This window comes from Nestor notabilis, unplaced genomic scaffold, assembly GCF_000696875.1.
Source record: "Nestor notabilis isolate BGI_N333 unplaced genomic scaffold, ASM69687v1 scaffold27325, whole genome shotgun sequence".
NCBI classification, from domain to species: domain Eukaryota; kingdom Metazoa; phylum Chordata; class Aves; order Psittaciformes; family Psittacidae; genus Nestor; species Nestor notabilis.
Window position 1 is genome coordinate 2,016 of NW_009928354.1, and position 26,045 is coordinate 28,060.

Consider the following 26,045-nt stretch of genomic DNA (forward strand, 5'->3'; position numbering starts at 1 on the left):
AATGTATTTGCAATATATAATACGCTATGTACAAAGCATTTAACATGCATGATATGGTACCAGAAGTTTGATCTTAAATTCTGACAGCAGAGATGTGTTTCAAGAGCCTGTATATAAATATCAGCTGGTAATAATACTTACAGATTTTTTTTTACTTGGTGTTTACTGGTAAAAAAAACATAAGATCAGATGTGACTGGCTCTGGAACCCTTTTTGCCATGTTGGGGAAGACTCCAGACATTCACTAGCATAAGTTAAACCTTTGTTGGGTAGCATCTGTAAAAAATGGGGTTTTTGCATCTATCTCCTTCTCAACATTAACAAAATCAGTATTTTTCAGTGTTGCTTGGTGTGTGTTACCAGCTATTATTTGCAAGTTTAAGACAACTTTAAACCAGTGTTAACATATACTTTTAACAGAATACATGCAATAAAAGCAATGATGTGAAACAGACTATCAAAGTCCCTGTAAGATTGCTCTAGACATAAAGATGAAGAGTAAATTGAAACTTCTGAAGTCTTAAAGCTGTAATGAATTTCTTTTTAAAGTTGAGGGTTGCTTGTTTGCTTGTTTGTTTCTGAATAACAATTTTTTGTCCATGCATAGTACCTTATGCTCATTTTTATTTCTAGAATAAAGTTTTCAGATTAAAAATAGACTATATTGTTCTATAAGAATACTAATTGCTACATTCACTGGATTGAGACAATTTTATTTAATGTTATAATTTCTCCATGACTTGAATACAATACAAGCTAAATATTAGCTAATGGTGGCTAATAATTTATTTAGGACGACTTTCTGTAAAGAACATGATTCAAGATCTGGAAAATCCCCCTCACAGACCCTGTCTCCTTCAGATTTTTTGGACAAATTGATGGGAAGGACATCGGGATATGATGCTAGAATCAGACCAAATTTTAAAGGTAAGTTTTTTAAGACTTCCGATTGATTAATCAATTACATTTTGGGCAAATTATAGGTTTGAGGGGTTTACCTGTGGGTTCTAATTCTCTTTCCAATAAATTCAGTTTTCCAGTGTGATAGTTGAGATCGGCTGATCCATGGGGAGGACTAGGAGAACAGTGTAGGTAAAATGGGTCCAGAGCTTGAAAACCCTCTTTTCATATGACGATAATGTTTAGCTGTCAGAGGATGCTTCTGAAGATTCTGCTAATTCCACATAGCAACTAGAATTCCAGTTCCACACTAAAAAAAACCTTGTTCCTGAAATTTTTAATCCATGAAGACAATATCTTTAACACTGCTATGCTGAGCTGTTGTGTTCTTTATAGTAGTGTCTGAAGAAACGGTCTATGCATTCATTGAACTTGAAGAAAGTAAAAGCTCCCTCTCCAAAGTAGGGAGATAGGACTCAAGGTATGCACACAGAAAATTTTATCCTGCGAATGCTGACTGAAGGATAAAACCCAATTTCTCAGGATCCCTACAAAATATAAAAATAACACTTTGTTTTTCAGTTCCATAATTCCCCCCTTTTCTTCCAAAATTTTGGCTGAGCTGTGGACAGTCACCACCTTCTTTTGCAACCATTACTGTTCACAGCAAGTTTTCCTTGCTGTAGTCTTGTCAATCCCTATGAAAATGAGCACAGAATGAGTTATGGCTTTCAATGAGAGAAGTCAGGAGAGAAGTTTTCACTGCAAACATTTTAACATTTCTGGAAAGCCCTGTAATTCCATGAAACTGGCTCTTCTATGCCAATTTAAAGCTTAGAATGTGGTTTTACTTTGAAAACTGCTAAAATGCTTTCTTAACAAATCTGATGCCAATGTACATTTTTACTCTTATCTCTCAGCTTTGGTCACCAAAATGAATGTTTTCCTGTACTGAGCCATGTTAGCATTGCTGTGAAAGTTGATAACAACTAGAAAAAAACCCATCATTTCTTAGCCAGTGAATGAACTGTTAGGAAAAAAGCTTGCATGTCAATTAGAAAAGTGTTTAATTAAATTTAGATCAAAGATTAGTTTCTTCTCTCTGTTCCACATGTGCAAATTACAAGATTTGGAACAAAGTGCCTGTTTTGACGGCTTGCTTATTGAGTTCCCAAACTGGAGTCCACATTAGCCTGTAGTAAGTAAGCAAGCATTAGGCCCTCATATTCATTTTGTGTACTTGCATGCATATCAGTGAAGTTTTATAGAAGACAAGTAAAGGCAGAAATTCCCTGAATTGAACAAGGTAGCAATCATTAGAAACTTATTCCTGCCCTTTATATGGAGAGGGCGCTAAAACAAGACTTCCAGTTCATCTCTTGTAGCTCAGATTAAATCAGGAATAGTAGCAGTCCCTTTACATAGGACAACTTAAAGACAGCTGCTCCCCAGTATGCGTCTAAAACCATTTCATGAAAAACACAGGAGGAGACAGATTCAAAGCTTTGCTCCCAGGATGTTCAAGCAGGTAGAGCAGATATGGTGTGCATGATGTTGTGTGGTGCATGCTGAACTGTTTGACAGACACTGCTGCTTGCCAAATGTCATAGTTTCGTGTTCCCAAAGTGAAGCTGCTGCCTGATGAAACCTATGAACCCTTAATGGCAAAGAATATATTGTTTCTTATTTTTTATTTATTTTTTTATTGCCACTTTCCAGAGTAGGATGGTACTTTGCAGCAGTGTGAAGTGACAAACACATTTTCAGTGTTTTTTCCTAACTTCACATCTCCAAGCTCTCTCAGAAGTCTCAGTCTTCTGGGGATGGGTCTGAAAGGTTTTCTTGTCCTTTGCTATGTTCACTTGAAGGGTATTTTATATCTCAGAGTTCAGAACTAGAGAGTTAAGTCATGCAGTTTTGAACTTCACATCACCCATAAAAATCTTGTCAGCTGATAACCATTTTTAATTAGTCAATATGATGCATGCCCATGTTCTAGTTGCCCAAGTCTTGTTAACTTTTTAAAGAAATTGAAAATACTTATTGTTTTATATTGCATACTTATTCTTTTTAAAGAATAAGAAGTACAGCTGCAAAGAGGATAAAATAAATTCATCTTGCATGGAGTTAAGTATTATAAAGTTTTTTTGTACTGAGTTTTACTGCGACCATAGTACAAATTGTTTCAGTTTCTAACATTCATTAATCTATTTGAGATCTTTTTGGGGATATAAGATATTGTACAATATTAATATTCTAAATCATATAAATGGATGGATATATGACACGTGGAATGATTCCCTAATTTCAAACACTTTTTTGTATTTTAAGGCAAGAACTTTTAAACACAAAAGAGCTTCACAGAAACAATGGTTTAAACTAGGGATCTGCTATCTGGCTTTGCATGTAGTCTGGGGCTAACTTTTATTTTCTATATTTCACAAAAGACATGGATCAACATAGTTGTGTCATTGCTCATGCATTTGTCTAGCTTTTTCTGCTTTAGACCAGTTACACAGACTTCTCTGAGTCCACTGTAGGTGTTTAAATTGTCAGAAAAGTCTGATTTAATGGAAAGGCAACTAGGTAGAACCCATACCACTGATTATACAATAATGAAATACACTTTTATGGCTAGTCTGAACTACTGGAAAACTACAGCTGTTTGATTAATATGTAGACCAAAGGCTACACATTCTAAAAAGAGAGGAAAATGCTACTTACTAGAACAAGGTGTTTTATCCAGATGAGACATTTCACCATTAGTTATTGCTTTTCTCTAACTTTCTCTTGTAAATCAAAAAATTCAGGAAGACAGTGAGAGAGCAACAGATGAATATATAAATGTTCAAACATCAGCAACAGTTGTTTTGTTGGGTTTTTTTTTTAGTTTGTTTGGTTTTTCTTATAGAAGTACTGTATACTGAAATATACTGAAAGATCTTTCTTTTCTCTATCTTTCTGTCTTATACAATCATTTCAAAGCAGAGGACCAGATTTCTGGTTCTTCACACACCAAGCAATCAGATACAAAATGACCAGGCACTGAGAGGGACTGGGCCCCTGATGAGAAGCCAGAGAAAAGTGCCAGAGTGACAGATCTCAAAATTGCTTTTGTTTAATCATTGTGAGATACTTAATGCATATTTTTTCTTCTTACACTTACCATTTGTTGAATCTGAGTAGGCTGATAATTTGTGTAAGGACACAGAGGGGAATATTTTTAAATGTAAATATGAAGACTGCAATCTAATCCTAGTTGAAGTCCCTGAGAGTCTTTCTGTTGACAGCAAATATGCACTTGTGACGTATGAGTTGATTTACTGTTTCTTCTTCAGTTATAACATCGGTCGCACAAGATTTCTATAAAGCAATAAAATGTGAAGCCTGCGTGATATACTTTTTACCTGATAATTATCAATGTTATATTTTTTTAATGGTAAAAACCAACAGCAACAAATCAGTGATGTTTTTTAATTTCTCCACTCCTCAAGAAAACCAGAAATAGTCATGTAAGGCACCTGTGCTATAAAACTAGCCAGGAATGTGCTTTCTCAGTGGTAGAAACCAGGGATGGTGAAGTGGTATCTCAGATTAGTGTATATTCGGTTCAGGCTCCCTCAAGAGCACTGTATGTAATGCCATGATACAAGAGATCAATCTGCAACTTAATCACAACATGAGATGTGGGGCTAATGGAAAGTCAGCTTGAATTTAAAATTTCTTACTAGGTGTCAACCTTCGGAGGTTACTGAATTATTTCCACTTTTTAACACCTTCATCTTATAAACCCACTTAAAATCTAAGCATAAGCTAGAAATTATCAGATAGGGAAAGCTATTTCTCTATAGGCACTACTACATTCTTTTTCCCTAATACTTTGCATAGTAGACTGGCTGTCATGCAGTGAGTGGAGAGACATGGAGTTTGTCACCAAGAACTCAAGAAGCTTATTGTCTTTGATATGAAAAAAGTTTGCAATGAAGATGATAGTGATTTTCTTCTGTATTGAATTTTCATTTTATGTTTTTAGTGCATATTTCCCATTAAGTCATTTGTTAAAGAATATTCTGATTTTTACCTGGAGGTGTGCAGCAACAGTGCCCATTAATGTTACTCTTATCACTGGATGGTGCAGTGCAGTGTGAATTAACTTGCTCAAAAGCTGCTGTTTCTGAACTCAGAGAAGACTTGTTAGAAGGTTGCAGTTTGGGAGTGTAGTGGCTGTAGTTGTAAAAGATTAGTCTGTGATTAGAGCAGTGTAATGCCATTTTCAGGCCGAGTCAGTGAGTTTATATCTGAATAATAAACACATGGACTAAGTAATTTACTTGAAAATTAGCTTGACAACTGTTACAGGAAATGGCTTATACACTTTAATACCTTAACTGCTTGGCAGCAAGGGTCAGTTTTTCCCACGTGTTCAAGTTCATTGCTTACTTATTTGGCCCCTGAGTTGACCAGTAATGACATGCTTAAAAAAGCATGAATAGAAACCACTGAATGACATTTAAGGGTGAAATCAATGGCATCAGGCTTAATAAATAAAAGCGACCTCTACGTACATGATAAGAAGAGGAACTGTCCACAGAAGCTGACCTTAATCTAGATATGATAACTTCACAATAAAACCCAATAGAAAAACAATCTGTAAAACATATAGAAGTTGAAAAGCATACCTAAGATAGGCTGTGGGACTGCAGTGATCCATTCTCCAGTAGTTATTAACGTTCCTAAAGCCAGACTTCAGTTGCTAACAACTCCTAGCCATGAAATCAAACGCAGGATGAATCCTGTACTGGGCTATTTTCCATACAGTTCAAAGGCTCAAGGACCATTTCCAATGGAGACTCAAATTTAATTTGGGCATGATGGCATGTAGTAAGGAAGTGCACGCTGTTGGTGCATTCTCATTGTAGGGCATGGGCTAAAGGTTCATTATAGGAGAAAGGAGGCTACCTGGACAATTTTTGGATGTGGCTAAGCCATTGCACTCTCTAAATACAGGTTGCTTGGAATGTGCAAGCATCCATTATTTGGGAGGTGTGCTTCTGGTTTATTTTCTGCCTTGAAACACCTCTACAATTTTACACTGTTTTCACATGAAGCTGTGTATGAACATCTCACTACGCAGTTAGATGCTGCATGAGGATCCTTCCCAACAGCATATTGGGTTTGTTTGGTTTTATTTTATTTTTCTTCAACTGCAAAGATGCAGCTAAGGAAATGATGTTCAGCCCCTGCCTTAGGTATGGACTTTTTCATGCAGAAACCTTTTCACCTCAATTATGCAAGGATCCTTTTAACTGTTTTTCTTTTCGAATTGCTCATAAAGAGGGCTGTGGAACTTGTCCTTCTCCCTCTCTTTCTTTAATTTCATGTTCTTTCCGAGAACATGAGTAAGCTGGGGGAATTGCATGGCTAGTTAGGTTGTGTCTAGACTTCTAGACAAGTGGGGCTAGACAGCAAGATGAAGCAGCCCCCTGATTATCTACACTGCTTAGCTGTTTGCTCATTCCCTGGATCCCTTTCTGAGCTTCCTGCAGCCAGCTCCCTCCAAAGCAAGTCAGAAAAGCTGTGAGCACGTAGCAGCATAAGGCACAAGCTAACCAATGCTGTTTGGCATTCAAGCTGAGGAACTGTCCTGGTCTTCTTTTATATTTAAAAGGTTAGCCACAGTGATCTTTATCATATTGGTGTGTTGCCTTTCTTGCAATGATTTAATTAAGAGATATCAATGATTTGGCTGTTGTCATGGAATACTGCTGTGTTGCTGCATAAACTGTCAAGGGAATTTATGAAAAACAAATGTCAAAACAGAACCAAAGACCTTCGATATCAAAGAAGGACACACTATTGTTTTTATCATGTTCTAATTTAATTGAGGGGTTCTTATCATATCCGGTGTCATATTTAGATTTAAATTTTCTATAGAGCTGAAGCCAATGCCCTTGGGTCACTCATTAAGCATCTTGTGTTTTGGAAAACATGCAATTTAAATATAGAATCTATAAAAGCATGTACACTTAATTTACTATAAATGTACACATATTTAAACTGCAAATCTATTACATATGGTGGTACAGTAACTAGGAATATGTATGCATAAAAGAGAAATATGCAGTTTTATTAGGCAGATTAATTCTTTTCCCCCCTCTGGAAATATGAATATAAATCTCTGATTAAGGCAATAGAAAAATGTATGTTTGATAGTTCAACTTCAAAATATGTATTTCATAGTCTTTCACAGAAATGAGTGATTTTAACAGTCTGCAAAGAAGAGCTCCCCTAAATGATGCAGAGAGGGCAGTACAGCGTCTGACACAGCTCTGAGATTAAGAGTACACAATGTCTGGCATAAATAGTGACTTGCCAATGTTACAAACCCCAAATCCATAGTTAAAATTCAAAATTTACAGAAATATAAATGTGCTGATTCTGGAAACGATGCAAGATCTGAAGAGTACAGTTCATGACAGAAAAATGCCATTCACCAAGTATTCAGTTACTCAGAAGAGATAAATTAGAGCAGCCTAGTGGCTTATCTGAACTGTGCCAGCTACCAGTAATCATCAAGTATTGCAAGAGCATGAAGACACCTAGATTGTTCCTTATGCCTCAGCTACATGGCAGCAGCTGGGAAGTATGGGAGCATAAAGGCTTCATGAACCAATAAAAGATGGAAGCTTTTAAAACTGGAGATAGGTGGAATATAAATCCACAAACAAACAAACAGCCCCTCCTGGAAATTACCAACCTATCTACTCTGTAACGCTGGAAGTGCATTACTCTTTTTCCTCAGGTTGTCTTGGTTCCGCTCCTGAGTGTGCCCAGAATTGCTGCAGGCTGCCTCACTTAGCATCCACATCTCTCCTAAGCTAAATCCAGGCTGTCTGATTGAAACCAGATGATCTTAAGGTCTTTTCCAACCCTAACTATTCTATGATTCTATGATTTTATGATTCTATGATAAGGCACTGTTCCACCTCCATTTCCTTGTATGGAACAGGTATCTCAGAGCCTGCTTTATATTTATTCCCCAGGAAAGGGATTCCTCTCAGGTTGGATCAGCCAGCACTTAAAAAACCCACAAACACAAAACAGTGTCTATGGCTGGCCTGCCTTCCTCTACAATAATCAGAAGATTTCTGGTGCAGTTTCCTCTCAGCTTGAAGGGTTCTGTATCTGATCCAAAGGACTATACATGATTCTGAGTGGCCCATTTTTCAGCATTATTATTAATGGAATAAATATTATTCCATTTTCCAGGAAATCCACAGCCTAGGAAGTGCAAATTCGCATCCCTTCAATCTGAGGCAGGCAGGACTCTTTCTATGTGAAAAGTCTTGTTATTGGCTGCAAAACTGGCTGTATTTTAGAAGGAAAGACTGATATTCTTGGCTGATTTTTCAAAGTGAGGTTATATGTTTTGACTTGGTGGAGAATGGTCTGAGGAGTGGATTCTGAATGAGGTGCCTCAACCTTGCTGAGAAGTAAGGTTTCAGAAGGGCTCTCAAAGAGCCCGTTGCAAATTATTCGCTCTCTGCAAGTGGTACCCCACTGTGCTGAAGCATTTCCTATGCCCATGGACTATATAGGGCCCTTAGGGTTCCTCCTGTGGTGGTACACATCAAAGTATCAGACACTGCAACTCCTACCTATCACATGACAGAGATTGTCTTGGCTATAGCAAACAGTGGGCTGCTCAGGGAAGCACAGTAGCAGTATGATATTCTTCTCCAAAAACTGGTAACCCCTACCTGGGTGTTTCTGGGCCTCCAAAGCCCAGGACTGCATGGAAGCAGCTGCACACATCTGTGACTGAATTGCGGGTACTTTGCTTTAAACAATAGTAACTGATACTTAATTGATACATACTGCATGAACAAACTCAATCTTTCTCCATCCCAAGAACACCACAATGAATTATCTCCTTTGCTTTTGTACTTGGGAAATATAGCTAAGAAGAAGTGAAATGCTTTCCTTAAACCAGCATAGTTAGTCAGAGAAAAGCTAGGATTAAAATTTAGCAGATCAATACCCATTATGTTAGGCTGTCTAATGACTGTATTCCCAGTATGTGCTGTTTATGTCTTTGTCTTAGGCTATAAAACTGTCTTATCAGAATTAATCTTTCTTTTTTTGCTGTTTACTATGTCTAACAAAGAAATAGTCCTAAATAAAATATAAAATAACAGTAACACATTGGCCAGAATGCTGCTATAAATTCTCACATTGCAATTGAAAGCAGTTGTTGAATAGATGGGTGCAAATTACACGCATGGAGCCACATCAGGAGTGTATGTAAAAACTCCTTCTTTGCCATAGCTGAATGTAGCCTGTTGCCTTTGCATAAACACATGCACATACTTTCCCCCATTCCAAACTAAAATGAAGATGTGGCCACTCCGCATGAGAGTTTCAGAATGCAGCAATTTTCCTTTCCAAACAGTGATATCCCATCATATGGAGAAGTCTGAGGTGTTAAAAGCCTTTGGTCAGTCTGGTTATAGGAACCATTCTAAAAATAAACATCTGAGAAAAATTTGCAGCTCTTTGACTCTATACTTCTGAGAATAATTTTGCAGCTTTTTGCCTCCATACCCCTGAGGATTTGGGTTTTGTCACACTTCTGTAGTGTGTTTTGCATGAAGTAAAGCAGGCATAATCTGTTAAAAACAGATTCTAACTTTTTTTTCTTTTAATAAAATGAAACATTTTATTTATCAAAATTAGAAAATAATTAGGGACAGATTCAATTCAATCCAGTAATCTTGTCAGTGTGTATATAGTCTCATTTGGATGAATTTGTAGAAGACTCCTACTCAGAATAACTATTGGTGGTAGAAATGAGAAAAAGACTAGATGCCCTGATCCTGCAACATGCTTAATGTCAGCAGAGCTCTGAGCCTATGTGAAAGCCATTTAATGCTTCTCACAGTAATGCAGTGAACATCCTGCATCAAAGAGCTGGTTTGGTATTGATAAGAAAGTAAGATAGTCAGTTTATAAGATGCTTATTTTCTGGGCTGGTGAAGAGTTCTCATTGTCTCTCCTATTCTTCCAGACATTTTATATATAGGAAGAACTGATGACTGAAAAAAAATCCTGGTGAAAGGCACCCAAGAAGTACCTTAAGGATGTCTTGCAGTTGCAAGACAGATCCTTTTTGATATTCAGGATGTGGGAGACCATAAAGGAGGTTCCAAAGGAAGGGGAGATACGTGAATGAGAGGGATAGAAGGCGGGGAGAATCATGCAACAGATCAGATAGGAGCATTGAAGCTGAGAGTCAGGAGGGAGGAATTAATTTCAAAGTCATATTCTGCATATATTATATGGAAATTAGTTGAACTATAAGGAGACAAAAAATGGAAAAGTTTTGAAAATAAAAAGAAACTTTTATTTTATTACTGCTAGATGTGGAGGGATCTGTATGTCTCTGACCAGTTGCAGATTTCCATCTATACCAGTTCCTGATCATTTCTATTGTCATTTGTCCCTAGGCCTGAGCTATCCCATTTGTCTAAATCCCATCATTTATTTGTGTCTCATATATCATTTGGTGTATAATTCCCTAGTAGCCATAAATCAATGTCTGCTCATAATTTTAGTCACCCAAACTGCTCTTTTTCTTGAAGTCCTGCATAGGCCTTCAAACAGTTAAAGCAATGAACATTATGGAGACATTAAAGGAAAAGTTGGCAGAACTGTGAAATACAGTGAATATCTGAGGCTCAAAGGAACAAAAAAAAAAAGGAGTTAAAATCGATTGTGAGACCTTTCCGTGGACATGTGCTTGAGACTGTACCTATTGACGTTTATAACTCAGCTTTCGTTAATTTCTGCAGCACAAGATCAGAGTCACAGAGAAAGAACAAAGAAACATTTAGAAAAAAAGCAAAATAGTTCTAATTGGTTTTGGCTTTTTACAAATAAATATTTTGAGGTATGTTGAGCAGAATGCAGCTGTTCATTCTTTGTAAAACATTATTAAAAGTAAGATTACCTAGGAGGAGTTTCACTGACCCTACACTGGAGTGCAAATTTCATGACTAGACATGTAATACATCTTTTATTTTATCACATTTGGGAGTGTCTCAGGCCTCTGCACACATGCAGTTCACATGCTGATCAGCAGTGAAGAGCTCTCTCTTCCTTAGTGCAAAGCAACCAAGCAGTTTCTCAGAATAAGGTGTGAGGAGAATATCTACTACTTGCTTCCTGTAAGGCTGAGACCCTCTGCTTTTCCATTTGCTCACTTCAGTGAGCCCTGTTTCTGATAAGAAGTAGGTGCCTGGATTTTTTCATTTCATAAGAAAAGCAACCAATTCAATTTCCCTAAATACAATCCATTGCTCTATTGCACTGGAGAAAGGAAGACTTCAGAAGGACATGCCTTGCAGTGATGTGCTTGCCATGACTTGGAATGGAAAGACTTGAAAGAATAGTGGAGGGCTCAGAGATACAAAAATAGTTTGATGGACATATGAAGAGTTAAAGCATTTATTTGAATATTTTCAAAATTGACATAAGTACTAATCAACTTTGCATTGTAGGCTTGTAGTTCCAACAGGAAGTTTCCGGATGTAAGTTTTGTGATTCACTGGTTTTTAGATTTACTCCCACAGACTAATTTGCACATGGAAGGCTTTAGCTCTGGGACTGGCTGCACTCAGTCACAAGTATGACTGAAGCTTGTGCAGAAATATCTGAGTTAGCTTTCAAGTAATTTGCTCAGAGGTGCTGTGTGCCACACCGAGATGATAAAGAGCTCAGCACAAGCTATAATGCCTGAAGTTAATGGCCTCCAGTGAATTCCAGCCTGCCATGACTACATCAGTAGCAGCCCTCAAACTACCTGTGTGAAAGCCAGCTCCAGTGCATTTGTACAATTCATTGTGACTGCTGTATATATCTAATGGCTATATATTCTTTGTAGACTAGCTCAGGTTAGCTTGGTAAATCAGGAGCATGTCAACTGTTTAAAGGGCTTTTCATTCTGCAATAAAATAAAATAGTGCCTGAAAATTGTTCTTGTCCACTCTCTATTAGATAACCTATGGGAAAATATCTGACTGAACCCCAGAGCTGACAGTAATATGTGTTTCTGTTATCAGCCTCAGCAGAGAGAGTCAGGGAAGAATGAGCATATCGTAGACTATCCTGTAATGCCAGCTGCAGAACTGAAGAGTTTTTGTAGTGTGACTTACCTTCCTCTTCCACAGCTGGGTGTGTGGACAAAGGCATTCACTGAATGTGAAGCTTGCCAATCCAACAATTTTCACAAGCACTTTAAAAGCACCAAAAAAATGCATCTTAGCAGGGATTCTTCTTCCGTGAAAAGTTGATAGGATTTTACTGTCATGACTCCCATTGCATTCAGCAATAGTCCAACAGATGAAAACTTACATACCACTTCTGAAATTGATTATCCACTGTTTGACCTCAGACTATGTCAATGTATATATATTGATGGTGTTAGCTGTACTTACTCCAGAGAAATTTCCTTTCTGTGACTCATACTGTAAACACCTGGATCTAGCAATCACTGGAGTATTTGTCTTGTGAGGCCTTAATGGTCTTTTGCTGAAAAAGAGTTTTCAGTTTTGGAATGTTATATGCCCTTTTTACATCCAGATCACGTCATAAGGCCATGGTTTTGGTCAGATGTTTTCTCAAGTTAACAAAGTGAAGGGAAGCAGCTTAAATCTTGATGTAAGAGAAGAGTTCTCTTTATGCTAATTTTTTTGTTTATATTTCTGTGAGTGCCTGCATGTGCACGTCTGGAAATAAGCACCTGAAACTAGGGAAAAAATGTACTTTCCTCTATCTGTAATACTTTCCTGCAGATTCTATTCAGCCCTGCCTGTATCTCTCAGCTGCTTTGGGTAGGGAATGTTGTGTCTCCTCCAGACCATAAACATAATTGTCATAAGTGATGTTGCTCACATATATTCCTCAGATACTTGGTAATATTTGGGCTCAGTGATATCAGTGGGAAACAGTTCTAAAGAGGATTTAGACACCTAAATGTCTCTGCAGGTCTTGCTCTGGCTCTGTAGGTGCCTTTGTGGTTCTTAGTCTTATTCTTTTGATAATAAATGTGTATAGATGTACAGAATATGATTCTGAGTCTCGTGTATAACAGTAAGCACCGAAAACTGTTGCCACATTCCCATCAGGAGATATGACATTCTCAGCAAACTAAGTTACTATATATGACAGATGAACTTTCAGAGGATGTTGGTTTTGGCTTGGTGAAGCAGAACAATAATTTTCTTATTTGATTTTTCAAGGAAATTGCATCAATGCAAAGTACCATGCAATTATTGTATCTCAGAGGTTCCTGAAATCTGTGCCCTTCTTGGTTGGGTTTTTTTTTGGCATTTGGAGTTTTCTTTTTTAGTTTTTTGGTTTGGGGTTTTTTTTTGTTTGTTTGTTTGTTTAGTATGTACAGTTGCCATCAATGAATTATAAAAGTGACATAAGCATAATAATTCCTGGGGTACGTTGGGTTGTGATGAGTACTTCCAGAGTAGGAATTCTCAATTTACTGGTCATGATTATACTTGGGGAGCCAGGGTGAGTGCATACTCTACAGGAATCCCACAGAAAGTCAACCTCATAAATGAAAGGTATCACTCTCCAACAAGAAATGTCACCTTGATTTTTAAGCCTTAGATTAACTATGTTTTCTTGGTGTCATTAATTTTGACTCCTGTGACTGATTCCTTTCCTGTTAACACTCTAATGAGAAGATTTTGCTTAAAGGGAAGAAAACATTGTTTTTTCCCAAAGGCAGAACAATAAGGAAAGAGAGAAGGCTCACCTAGGCACTTGCAACAAAGACTACCTATGGTCTACCTCCTGCTTTCTTATTAGAAGCTCAGACTTGTTAAATCATGTGAATTTTCTCATCAGGGCTGCATTATGCATTATACAGATCCTTGAAAAAAGTGTGCAAGCTGAACTGCTTCTGGAGTAGCTCCAGGATCCCCATGGCTGAGAGGAACTGTTCTAGTGCATCAAAACTACCTTTCTCTTGTTGGCCCAATATCCATGGGCCCTGACCATGAGGTTGGCTGAAGTGCTTTTGATAACACTTCTGCTGTCCTTACCCTGCCTGTCATACTATGAGCAGGGAGAAAGCTAGACAAGCCACTTGCTGTTGTCTAATGGCCATGGCCATCTGAGGTGTCCCAGCATTATTTCAGCCTTGCTGTTTGACTTAGAGAGATGTGCCTGGAAGGCCATGAAGAGAGGCATTGGCAAACTTTGAAGTTGTAATTCAGGCACTTGCAGAACTGCAGATGCAAAAGCAGAGCCCTCCATAGGGGTTAGCTCTGTTTTAGGTGTCAAGAAAACGGTGCTGGACACAGAAGCTGTTCAGTTTGGTTGAGGAGAAATGGTTGCTAAACCCACAGCTGCCTTCAGAACTGGCAATTAAGAAACCATCTCTAACAAGCTTTGCTACCCTTCCCTGCTGCGCTGGGATCTGTGTTACCAGTGTTCAAGTCAGCATGTGGGTCTTTGTCCTTCTCTCATCCATATTTGATCACCTCCCTTCTTTGATCTCAGACATGAAATACCTGCTTCACAGATGAAGGGATGCTCCATCCTTGGTGTGTTCACTGCCTCCTCCCTTAGCCCCTTGGTCCTGTTCCTACGTACCTGCTCTATCCCCACACTTAGATGGGATTGATTTTAGTCTTTTCAAACAGTCCTGATGCTTATCTCGCTCTCTGTGATAAGGAAAGAAGGGCAGTTCAGCTCACCTCTTTCCCCTGTGTATTCAGGGTAGGAAAACCCTCTTTCCATTTGTACCATTTGCACCATTTGCACCATTTGCACATGGGCCAAAGTCAGAAGGTAGATCAAAATCTGCTACATATAGAAAAAGACGTAAGATTCTTCACAGATCTGTAAACATCTTGCCAAAATTTTCACTGTCATTCCATGAGGTGGTTCTGCCTCATTATCTCTCATTTTTGCTTTCGCATCTCTCTGGTTTGCCCACCATTCTCTGTGTGTATGTGTACTGTATTTTAGCTTGCCTTACAAAATCCCTTAATAATAGACATAGAAAATTGTCAAATTCACAGGTATTATTTTAAATCTTTTGTATGATTATAATATTCCCACTAATGATATTTTATCTATATGACTGAAATTAATGTGAAGAGAAAAAGCCTGCTAGATGCAGCCTGGAAGCTGTACACCAAAAAGGCAGTTAGGATGGATGTGTGAATATGGATATGATTAGTTGCAGTTAGGATGATCTCCAGGGCAAGTGTACAAGTAAGTCTGCTCAAGAACATACCAAATGAAGGAAGCTTTCAGGCTGTGTGTTATCAAGACTGGAGAATATTCAGCAAAAGCTGCAGTCAGCAGCTGGCTGGGGCTCAGCCTGCATCTTTCAGCACTCATCAGTCAACATGGGGATTCACCTATGCAGTGGGATGGATTCACCCCCTCTGGCAACTGACAAGGAAAGGATTTACCCTTTAGCCAGACAACCAGACAAGGTCACAGACACCTTTGGTACAGGAGCTATGAGGCAATATGACACATCAAATTCAGAGAAATGTTTGGTACAGTCAGGTTTCTCATGGGTAGGGTGAGCAGATGAGTGATGAGGACTTTCTGTAAGTGCCAAGTGCCCTGAAGTCACACGAGGTGTGTAACACATCAAAATGTCAGAGTTTTTCCAGAAGGCAGTGTATTGGAGAGTCCCTCAACTGGCAGTAGTTGCAGGGGGATGGGAGTGTAGGGGACAGAAACAGTATCTTAGCTGTTTGTCAGAATACCAGAGGTCCACTACTATCTGGTGGCTTTGAGCATTAGTTACCTGTTTAGGGCTTGGTTTATTGTTTTGGTTTTTTGGTTTGGTTTTTTTTTTGCCTGGTCCTTTCAAGAAACAGACATTTTCTCTGTGACTCGAAATCACTTTGATTACCTCAAATGTGCCTGAAATGAAGCTGGACTGTTACCCTGTTGCATTGGTTGTGGAAAAAGGAAAATAAGTGGGGGAAAAGGGATTTCATTATAAAGTATATTTTGCTTAATTTTTTAGAGGAAATGCCAAGTCTTTTTAGATTTTAAGCAATAAAGACAAATTAAATGTTTCCTTTGCCTTTGAAGAGTTTTAGATTGTGTTCTCAAACCTTGGCTATACTTCATACAAATTTACTGCTTTCATTTTAAATGAACTATTAGATCAGAAAAATCTTATAGGGTGGAGTGTACATTCTTAAGGTGTACAAGACCTATACACCCCTTCCCCAGTGAAATATCAACAATAAAAAAACCTCAAAAGATCAATACAAAATAATAAAAACATAGCAAACTTCAGTGTTCAGTTATCTTTTTCTTATCTATCTACTTCATTTGGCTCATGTTTCTTATGCACATTTAGAAACCCCATCACCAGCAGATTGGCTTTAACAGAAAGCTGGACTTCTAGCTTAGAATCTGTGATTTATGTCATGAAATATTAGATTTTTAGATACTCTAATAAATATCTTCAGTTCTCATTTAGTTGTAAATCTTGCATTACATTTTTTATTCTTATAAACAAATATAAATGATCAGGAAAAAAAACTGAATTGGTGATATCTCACTAGCAAAACTCCTTCCAGGAAACTCTGAGGATGAAGAGAACATTACTAGCTTTTCTGGCAAAAATTAGGTTTATAGAATCACAGAATCATAATCATAGAATAGTTTGGGTTTGAAGGGACCTTTAAAGATCATCTAGTCCAAACCCCCTGCAGTGAGTAGGGATACCTTCAACCATAGCGGAACAGACTAGCTAAATGGACAGTGGGGTACGTGGAAAACTGGCTGAATTGCCATGCTCGAAGGCTTTACTGTCAGGGTGACTGAGCACTGGAACAGGTTGCTCAGGGAAGCTATGGAGTCTCCACCAGTGGAGACATTCAAAACCTAATGGGGCATGGGCCTGAGCAACCTGCTCTAGCTGATCCGGCTCTGGGACTAGACTGGAGGACTGGGTGTTCTCCAGAGGTTCCTTCCAACTTTAATGATTCAGTGGTTCTGTTTGTTTAGATGTAGAGATACCATGTCTACCTGAGCATTTCTACTACCAGGTCAAGCTGCCCAGCTAGTAGGAATATCATCAAGGAAAAATGAAAAAATTGATACTGAGGGGGAAAATAGCAGAATATTTGTTTTGGTGTTGAAAGTGAAAACACATTCACAATGTAAAAATGAAGCGTTTTTTTAAAAAACAATTATTGCAAAAGCTTGAGCTGAATAAACACACTTCATTGGAATTTAACAGCCTCAAAACATACTACTGTTGTGGTTTTCTTCCCCAGGGCAACTTGTTTGTTTCCTCGAAAGTGTGTGGTATAGCACTCAGAGAGCTGAGAGTGTACTGGGTTTCACTAGGCACGTTACTTATTTTTCCATTTTTCAAAAAAAAAGTAATCATGTTTCCACCTTTTGTAAAGCAATTCCAGATCTGAATATGAAACCAAATGTAGGTATTTATATTCTGTGCACTGACATTATTTTTTTAATATTAGGATAATTATGTGAATAAAAATAATGAGAAAAGAGATAAGAATGTACATGATACTCAATTTTTGTATCGACTTCTGTGTCACTGAAATTTAGGCATTTAGCATTAAACCTTTTTGACTCAGTTGTGAACCCCTGTTTATTTCATCACACCTAAGAAACTAAGTGAATAATAGACAGCTAATTAAATATAAACTCCCCATTCATTCTGCTACATGCCAGTGACTGCTGAATAACAGGAAAGGATCTGGAAAGGAAGAGATTACAAACAGCTGTTTAACAAAAGCTGTGTTGAGCCAGAACAGATATTGCTAAAATATTTGCTTATGGCAATGCAGACATCTTCAGACCAGGTTCACAAAGAGCTGATAGACCTGAGCTTGTTCAAGTTTATTTTCAGTGGATTTGAGTCAATGTGAAAAGTAGTCCTTGTTGAGAATTTCAGTGGCAAGACTTTCTATACAGAGTGGAATAAATATGGAGAGAGAGATATTTTAATTTTAAGTCTGAGAAGGAAATGAGAGAGGAGTGGTTGTAATGCTAAAGCATATTCCGCACTGGTACGGTGAATGAATAAAAACTATTATACTCATGCCATCACTCAACTTTTCTCATAAATGCTTAAATGCAACGATGTAGTTCTGTGTATAACAACTTTCAATGAAGCTACGTTAATTAAAGTGGTAATGGTTTTCTTTTCATTAATATTTACATGATTTGTTTGGGAAAACTCACTTTTCACTTGTTTTCAGCCACATCTGTACCAGACTGTACGGAGGCTGAGGGATCTGTACTTTTGTTTCAATGTATATTGCAACGTTTTTATTGCATTCCACAGGTCCTCCAGTAAACGTTACTTGCAATATTTTTATCAACAGTTTTGGATCAGTCACAGAAACCACAATGGTAAGTGCTATGATGCCCTTGGCAAGAGAACAACAGTACTTAATATATGTCATGAACACAACCTGTCAATTTTTCTATTTATTGTTCAACTTGCAGGTCCTCCTGTAAATGTTACCTGCAACATATTTATCAACAGCTTTGGTTCAATAGCAGAAACTACAATGGTGAGTGGGACTGGTCATTGAAGCCATCTTGTGAAGGAATGGGATATGATGTAGAATAGAGATGCTCAGGACATAGGGACGTTCCTAAGTTATTAAGCTACTACAAGCCTACCAGCTGAATTAAAATAAAATAAATATAAAACAACTCTATAAAGAGATATATAAATCATTAAACTCAACTACCAAGTCTAAACATACCTACATAATCTGTACTGACTGTAATGGTAGCAAATATAGGTGAACATAAACCAGTTTTTTCAGGTTTTATTAGCACTGAGGAGGCAGACGAATGGCTGGAGCTCAGCTGTGAAGGTCCCTGCCAAGTACTCCATATTTTGAGTGGGTCTTACACCACATGCTGAATTATCTGCTGCTGCAGATTGCGCTGACAGAACTGCCAGAACGGTCTTGTTTAACTTCGCTAAATCTCTGTGTATTGCAGCCACATCAGTAAATGAAGTGAATGCATAACTTGAGTTAAATGACTAAAACATATTTTTCTATAGAGAAACTTGAGTATTTTGAGGGTTAAGTTGGTACTAGGGATCCCAGCTGACTGAAATGTGTATTTTGACTGAATTTAAAGAACACTATCAGTCAAAAAATACGCCAAAATGAAAATGTCAGAGTTTTAATTTTGTTATATATAAAACTAAATAGCTCCATTTTTCATGTCAAGATGAGATTTTTCTTTTAAAAATTGCCAAAATTTAGGGATAAAGGAGACAAGCTGAAAAATGGAAATGAAAATTTTAGTCCAACTTTTTTCTGGTTTGCTCTAGACATGAATTTTCTTTTCTTTCTTTTTTTTTTTTTTTTTACTATTTGCTAAGAAAAATTAAAATATCTTTTCTGAGCTATTAAAAAAGATACCAAAATTTTTAATAATTTTCAAACAACGAACAAAAAAGATCACTTATTTATTCAAGCATACATAGACCTGACTACTTGTGTTAGTCCAGAAAGTGATTTTTGATGGCTTTCTTACATTAATGTGATAAACCCATAATAATTATCAGGTGCTCATGTAGAAGAAGTAAGTTAAATCTATTCTAGAAAGGGCCCAGTTACAAATTCCATTTGACTTTGAACTATTCAAGTCACTGCTGCCACAAAATAAATTAAAAATGGGTGCTCTGACCTTCACTGAAATTTTGCAAGACTTATTCTCATTGCTTCAGGAGACAATAGAAAACTATGGGCCCTTCTGAAGAATTGCAGTGTAGTTTCCCAACTGTTTTCTAGGCATTGCTACATAGCATCCAGGTCTTTCCGTATTTGCTGAAGCCAGAGGTAATAAAGATGCTTAGCATCCTGTAGGATTGAGTTCTTGGTAGCTAAAAATGAATTTGCTGCACAAAAGGAATTAAGATAGATATACCAAGTAACTATTTTTTCGTAAAATTGCATAGCTACTGCCTTGTGATCTTTCCATTATGAAGAACAGAAATTTAGCCCAACTTAAATGTTTTATTTAATATTTGAATACTTTATTTAAATTCAATTGTAATTCATACCGTCATTTTAGAAAGTGATACCTAAGGAATGTCCCAAATATTTTTACTTAAAAAACCCTAGGATGTTATTTAATGTTTTCTAGAGATAAAGGACAAGTTATGCTTAGGGTAGGTTGCTTTGTTAAATAGTGTAGGAAAGACTTTTCTATAAATGACAAGCTATAACATACAGAGCCATAAAAATAAACAGATAAGTTAAACTTTAGCCTGTTTATCTGTAATATTTTAAAAACACTTAAATGAAAACCAAAACCAAGTTAAAAAATACAGGAAAAAACATATCTTGATGTAACATAATTATCAACAGACTTAATTTTTTTAAGTTTTAAACTTCTTTTTTTTCTGTTTAAAGGACTCTAGAGATGATAGCTATGAATGTAGCCTTTTTTATCCAGCCACGTCTGTTGATCCTAATGTGTAGAGGCATTAGCATAGCGTTAAGTAGCAAAAAATCCTACACGTCACTAGCTTTACAAGATGGCATTCAATGAAAATATTTGCACGACCTAATGCTGATTGCATTAATTAGACTCCTTCATTGCTTTGATTAAATCCCCTCATTGCATTTTACCTTCTATCAAATATGTTAATGTGCACCTTTCCAATGTTCATTAACACATTGTGCTGAAAACAGCCAAACATTCAAGTAGATAAAAACAAAGACTATTGGCTTTTTTATTTTGCTTTGTTCATAAGACCTGCCAAAACTGTGGAAAGATTTCTCTTAGATGCTGTTCGATGGTTTGATATTGATTTTCTTAATGCTGTCACCTCTTTAATGACTAGTGCCATCACTTTTAGGATGTTTTTAAACTGCTCTGAGAGGCACACATCAATTACTGTTGCATCTACTTTGCCTTTCTGAAATAAATGTAATCATGTGGTAAAAATGTTGTCATCCCTTGTGATAAATACTGAATTTTGTTTGACTCCTAGGATTAATTTTTCCCTATAAAATACTCTTGAGGGTCTTAACATAAAACTAAACAATTCATTTAAAACCTTGGACTGTAAATTCAATAGAGACACCCCTTTCTCAGAGGACAGGAATGTTTAGTGAAACCATGCATATGTACTTAAAGAACATTATCAGAACATAACTTGGATGATCTACAGCTGCTTATTGGAAACTTGGGAGACGAAAACATGTTTAGATAGGCTTTCAGAAGGAGAAATTAACATGGAAAACAGGATTACAGTCTCAGACCTACTAAATTCAGTAAGCCAGGTTCTCAATAACATTAACAGGAGTAGCTTCTGTTTTCTGAATAGGACAGACACCAGCATGAAATTCATTCCTTTGTGAAAGGCCAGCACAGCTCTTATGTCCAGCATGTTCTTCTAAAGACTAAACCATTTAATTTAGAAATAAAACAGGATTTTGTGCTGGTTCTCTCCAGACTGATGAATTCCATAGAGTATTCATGAGTTTTGTTCCCAAAGATCTAGGGAAACAAAATGTAAATATATTAGACTTTCTGTCCAATGCTGCCCCATACTATAATACACATATGGGGCAGGACCACAATTGATTTTTTTTTTCTCCAAAGGAAATTGTTTCTTCCATATTAGAATGATATATATTATACCAAAATAAAAACAGTAAAAGACCAGAGTCAAGATGTAATTGTTGGAAATTTTCTTCATTGATTCTTTCATTTAAGCCATAACTAGCAAAGGGGAAAAGGCATTCCAGAGTAAGTAAGTTCACTGAATAAAGCAGTTATGCCAGTAAACTCTGTATCTATTTTTGGAAGCATTCACACATGCAGTATTCAGCAGAAAATTCAGTGTACAGCATGACTGCAGTTGAGTATCAAAGATGAGTAATCTACATTGGGCTGGGCGGAGTCCCAAAGAATTCAGATGTTCAGTGTTGCTAATGACAAGGAATTTTTAGCTATCAGCTGTAGGAGAAGCTAAGAGAAGTTTGTACATTGACAAGCTAATTGTTAATTACAGAAATGACTAACTGTGAGGACATTATTATTGTCATTATGCCCTCTAATCAATGACTGACACTATGCAACAGGTTCTCTGTTGGGGTAAATGCATCAAACTATAGTTGTGTTTTGAGAACTTTCGTTAGCAGGAAAAAAGAAAAAGCCATTCCTTTATTTTAAAAGCTTGACTGTGCCTGGCTGTGTGATGTTATCTTCCCACTACAAAAAACATAACTGCAAATGAGCTTGTTAGAGCTGGATTAATTCATGTCTACAGTTTTAATTGCATAAGAAACTCCCACTAAAGCCGTTGGGGACACCTTGCATGCTTAGGTGCATAAGTAACCAAATGATCCTCTATAACAACCTTGAAATAGGTCATTAAACCACCATTTTTCTAATCGCTAGTTAGCATTTATATTTAGGATTTAGAAAGAGAGAGCAGTCTTTTTGACAAGACCCTCCTATGCATGGAAGGACATCTAAGACTGCTGTTTTCCTCAGACATCAGTCTCAATACCTGAGAGACCAGTGTTACTGTCAGGGGGCAAAGATGGAAGGAAGGCTAAGATCTAAGGTGAACATCAGTTCAGAGACAGAAAGTAACATTGAAGAGGGAGCATGGCTCCCCTGCACCCCCCTGCCACAGCAGTGCCTGAGACCAAAGAGACCAGGGACTTTACTGAAGCTCTGGGCAGTGAATCTGGTGGTTATGGGGTTGCTGAAAGACCCCTTTTATCTAGATTCCTATAACACACACAGTATATTTGTGGATTGAGTCCCTAAATTTTCAGATAAATCTACTAAAACTAATCAGATTACTATTATTTCTTTAGTATGTGAGTATTACTCCCATCTTACGGCTTGACAACAGAGGAAAACTGTTTATCCGAGTTGCCTTGAGCTATGTTGCAAACTGATTGAATCTTCTGGTCCACACTCCTCGTTCAGAGCAGTAGTGCTGTCAGAAAGAATTTGTGGAGTAGGTGTACTCACGGTTGTGTAGGTGTGCATTACTACAGTCCACCCACTTTTACCCTCAGGAGCTTGCAAAATACACACTGTAGTCTGCCTGAGCTCTATGTTGTGATACTTAGGAGAATTTTTCTTCAGAAGATAGTTACAATGTTAGCACAGGAAAAGTAAATCCAAAATTCTGCACATGATTAAGTCTGACTGTGTAAACACACATCCCTCTCAAGTGCTTATACCACAAGCACAGGAGAAAAAAGTAATGATGGTTTTGTGCTGTACATGTTGTATTTCCATTTTTCTTTCTTATTAAATTATGTATACATATATATGTATGTAAAGCCTATCAGTCATAAATACAATATTCAGTGCTGTTATGCTTCTAACAACAAAACTTACAGTGAGAAAGCTTTTCTGAGTTTGTCAGTGTGATGGCTTTGGTAAATTTATGAAGGTATATATTGGAAAAGATAGTGTAATCCTTTTGGAATTATTTATGCTTTTGGTATAATATATGTCATCATATGCAAGCTCTTCAGTGAATAAGGATTCTTCAGACTCTTTCCTGTTGTCTGAATCATGAACCACTGAAGTTCATGAAAACATTTATTTTTAGGTATTTCTAAACAATTTACTAATTTGACTTATTTATGACTTCTATGTCATGGGGCGAAAAGCCCTCTGCTTTCCACAGGCTTCATTATATATCTTATCTCAAAGGAAAAAAAAGCATTTGCACAACTAATTGTAGCAATTTTATTCTATCAGCACTTGCTGATGACAGCTTCTGCCTTCTTTTCTGCAAAATGAAAATCAAGTGCTTTCTTGGATTTATAGCTAAAAGTGTCTCGTTAAACCTATAAGACATGCTCACCTTCTATGATGAAAATACAAGGGAAAGTATGATTAGGGTTAGTGTATCCTCACAAGTCCTCATCCTGTATGAAACAAATCCATCCTAAAAAGTACAGTGGCTTGTGAAAAATAGATACAGGCTTTTGTAAGTATCTTGAATACATGTGCTATTCTCAAGACCTCTCTCAGGCCTGTCTTGCTTTGATTAGTAGACATTCCTGTTTTGACTCACATCTACACAACAGCAAAAAGAGAACAATGAAGCAAGTGAGAAAAAACCCACATTCCTAGTGAGATTGTAAAGCATCATCCCATTGGGTTAAAAAACTTCATCAGTCTGGATGTCAGAAGTAATCTCTCAGGGCAATAGCACACCTTGTCACCAATGCACTGAATGAAAGGTGGAAAGTGCTCAAGCCCGGAGAGGCTTGTTCATAGAGTCTGAATACTGGGCAAGCTGCTTTCTGCAGCTCTAATCTGGGTGAGAATATTTATCTACAATTCATAGATGATAAGTTCTTTAGACTATGCAGTTCAGTGGCCTAACTAAACCCAAGTCAGCTCATATATTTTCCAAGTCAAAGCACAATGCTGCCATATTAAAGTACTGCAGCTACCATAAAGTAAATCCTGAATGTGAGGGGTTTTTACAGTTGGCAGAATTATTTGGTAAGATATTCCTTCAGATAACATAACTGCTATAATATTACTAAATATTTTCCTTTTAAAGGAAGAATAGATGTATTTCTAAGAGAGTGTTCACAAGGAAGTGAATGTAGTAATTTCGGGTAAATCTTTTATAATAATAAGGAAATATGGGGGAGGTGAAGCTGTTATTTGCTGACTTCAGAATTTCAGGAGAAGGAGAATACACGTTAGCATCTTTATATTCCCTCAAGAGAGTTTAGACCCTAAAAGCTCCTGTCACAATCCCCTTTATTAGTCAGTTCTTGACACAGTGTTAATGTTAGTTCTAAATGAACCCTGAAGTAATTTGCTGCCTTTCCCAGTTGTGACTAGCAGACCACTGAGCAGAAGAATGAAATTAGAATAATTTCAATGGGATGCAGAGAGGGAGGAGTGAATGAAGTAACATACAGAGAAAAGCGTACAGTAGATAGAAAAAAGATACAAACAGTAAATAAGAAGTGCTGATCTAATTTATTCTATACAAATCTGGCTTCACTTGAATTAGCAACTATTCATGAGTACATTAGAAATAATTGATCTACATATTGGAAGTAATTTATTTAAATTAGTAGTTTTATAGAATATTTGTTGAAATTGTATATATCTAGCTGCAATGCTTTTTGACTTTCTAAGTACCTCTGAGTTAATCCATTACATTCGAAAGAGGTTTATATTTAATATTTGAGGTTGCAGTTAATATTTTTTTCATCATTGACGTAATTTTGATTTGGAAAATGTGCCAGTTGTGTGTGTTTGGTTCAATACAGCATTTAGACTGCTTTATTTTCAAATGAGATCTCTTAATGTTCACAGGATAACATAAATATTTCCTGTAACAGTGGTACTGAAGTAAGTCTAAGAGCATAAAGAAAGCTAAAGTGGGCTCCAAGTTTTGATAAATGGCTTAGTAACCTTTACACGTGGCATTTCTGTAGGACTACAGAGTGAATATATTTTTGAGACAACAGTGGAATGACTCACGTCTGGCTTATAGTGAATATCCCGACGATTCCCTGGATTTGGATCCCTCTATGTTGGACTCTATTTGGAAGCCAGATTTATTCTTTGCCAATGAGAAGGGAGCAAACTTCCATGATGTCACGACAGACAACAAGTTGCTGAGGATTTCTAAAACTGGAAAAGTGTTGTACAGCATCAGGTAAACCAGTTAATTTTTTTTTTCGTTTTTCTCTTCATCTGCCTCTTTCTCCTCACTCCCTGTTTTTCTGGAGGTAACTATACTTACAGAACATAATGTACATATTTAATTTTTTATTTTCCCATGTGTACAACGGAAATGAGATTAATAACAGCAGTGTAGAAGGAAAATTTGACGGTGTTCCTTTGCTAAGCTTTTACTTTTCACAAAATAGTCTGTAAGTGGCACAGCAGTACTTCTTAGTCTTGCAGGAAACCTGATGCTGTCTAAAACTTTAATGGTACGCCTCAATAATTCCCATCAGTGTTGGCTCAAGTCACTCCTCTTACAAACAGAGGAAATCAACTCCTCGGTAGTTTGTGAGTTGCAATTGAAAATAAAGGGGAATACT

General features: G+C 37.1%; 1 protein-coding gene across 1 annotated transcript in view; it reads left to right on the plus strand.

The window, feature by feature from the left end:
* The window catches only part of LOC104405695 (glycine receptor subunit alpha-2-like), a 27,180-nt gene extending 1,522 nt beyond the window's left edge, over positions 1 to 25,658 (plus strand). Inside the window, exons 2-4 of the mRNA XM_010014468.1 lie at positions 794 to 927; positions 18,287 to 18,354; positions 25,431 to 25,658. Coding sequence (XP_010012770.1) covers positions 794 to 927; positions 18,287 to 18,354; positions 25,431 to 25,658 — 430 coding nt within the window. The remainder of the gene's footprint in view (positions 1 to 793; positions 928 to 18,286; positions 18,355 to 25,430) is intronic.
* Positions 25,659 to 26,045: the final 387 nt, after the last annotated feature.